This window comes from Octopus bimaculoides, chromosome 25 (assembly GCF_001194135.2).
Source record: "Octopus bimaculoides isolate UCB-OBI-ISO-001 chromosome 25, ASM119413v2, whole genome shotgun sequence".
NCBI classification, from domain to species: Eukaryota; Metazoa; Mollusca; class Cephalopoda; order Octopoda; family Octopodidae; genus Octopus; species Octopus bimaculoides.
Genome location: NC_069005.1, coordinates 26,489,740 through 26,491,386, shown reverse-complemented (window position 1 = coordinate 26,491,386; position 1,647 = coordinate 26,489,740). Strand labels below are relative to the sequence as shown.

Here is a 1,647-nt window from a genome sequence, read left to right as displayed (position 1 = left end):
TCACACACTCATTGCAGCAGTCCTTCAGTTTTTCTAAGCCCTGTAAAAGATCTCTGAAAGGTTGGGCCTCCAGCCAGGACTTTTACAATACAATTAAAGCCAGGAACTTTTCAACACCCCTCGTCTATAAGTGACATGGTAATGAATCAATTGGATATAAAGCTCTTACCTTGTCTTTGTCTCTGATTGGCTGATGAAGAGTTTGTAGCCAGACATTGCCAAGAGCAATAAGCGAATAAGAGTCATCTTTGGTGTTAGGTCTCTGGATAATTCGTTCAAACTTCTTCTGCCCAGGGCCCCACTCTTGTTTGGCTAAATGAAGGTTTCCAATTAAAGACCAGGCATCTGGATGATCCTACATAAAAATAGAAATTTACCAAAATGTACAAAAAAAAAAAAAAATATATATAATGCCTAGTGAATGTTTGAAACAATCATTTTATTGTCCGTTAAATAACTATAATATACACACATATATAAATATATACATACATTAGCAGTGCTAATGAGAACACGTAAAAACAACATCTATGCACACACATACATAATTATATATATATATATATTTCGTTTTTGGATTTGGTTTGCAAGTTTTTTTATGTGATTTCGTATGTTGAAGCATATTCTGTTGTGTCTGGGGAGGGTCATTTTCTTATTGTGCCTTAAAATGTAACACTCACCGCCCAAACACAACAGTATATATATATATATATAGTTTTAGGGAAAAGAACCAAGGTTCATGAACTCATCGATGAAAATCCACTGTCACATATAGTAAAATTAATAATTAAAAAGCACAATAAATAAGTATACTATAAAACAAAGTAAATATCATAAGATAATGATAAAAAAACGACTACACGTGTTTCATAAGCCTAAAACTATATATATATATATATATATATATATATTTTATACTCTATTTCTTTCATCATCACTTTTAATTCTCAAAGAACAGCAAATTGATAGAATGAATTTCAATGACCTCACCTGGTTTATCTGTAGGGCTTCTTTGAACCAATCAGATGCTTCATAGATTTGTCCCCGATCTCGTGCCATGCAACCTAATCTCAGGTAACCTGAAGAATAAAGTAGGGTGCTTTATTCAAGACGGGGATAAAGAGGGACAAAAAAGGAAGGAAGAGTAAAGAGAGAGGAAACGGAAGGAGAGGGAAAAAGTTAGAAAAGTGATGATGGAAGAAATAGAGAGACACGAGAAAAAAGTGAGAAAGAAATGATGAAAGAATTAAAAAGAAACCAGGAAAAAAAAAGAGAAATAAAACAGAGAAAAATAAAAATGAAGGAAATAAAAAAAAAAAAATGAAAAAATAAAGGCATACCCTGTGCGCACACAAAGATTAAATAAAATTTAATTTGATAAATATATTCTCAGACGAATTCATATTTTAGCGAGTTATTTCTCCCTGCTTATCGTTTATGCATTTGTAACAAAGAAAAAAAAAATTTCAATTCACTCAGGGCGCATGAGTGGCTGTGTGGTAAGTAGCTTGCTTACCAACCACATAGTTCCGGGTTCAGTCCCACTGCGTGGCACCTTGGGCGAGTGTCTTCTACTATAGTCTCTGGCCGACCAAAGCCTTGTGAGTGGATTTGGTAGACGGAAACTGAAAGAAGCCCGTCGTATAT

At 33.9% G+C, this 1,647-nt stretch overlaps 1 protein-coding gene across 1 annotated transcript in view; it reads right to left on the bottom strand.

Moving 5' to 3' along the window:
• Positions 1 to 1,647, bottom strand: part of LOC106877440 (RNA polymerase-associated protein CTR9 homolog) — a 26,570-nt gene that overhangs the window by 1,591 nt on the left and 23,332 nt on the right. The window contains exons 13-14 of the mRNA XM_052976669.1: positions 991 to 1,079; positions 170 to 355 (exon numbers count right to left, since the gene is read on the bottom strand). Coding sequence (XP_052832629.1) covers positions 170 to 355; positions 991 to 1,079 — 275 coding nt within the window. The remainder of the gene's footprint in view (positions 1 to 169; positions 356 to 990; positions 1,080 to 1,647) is intronic.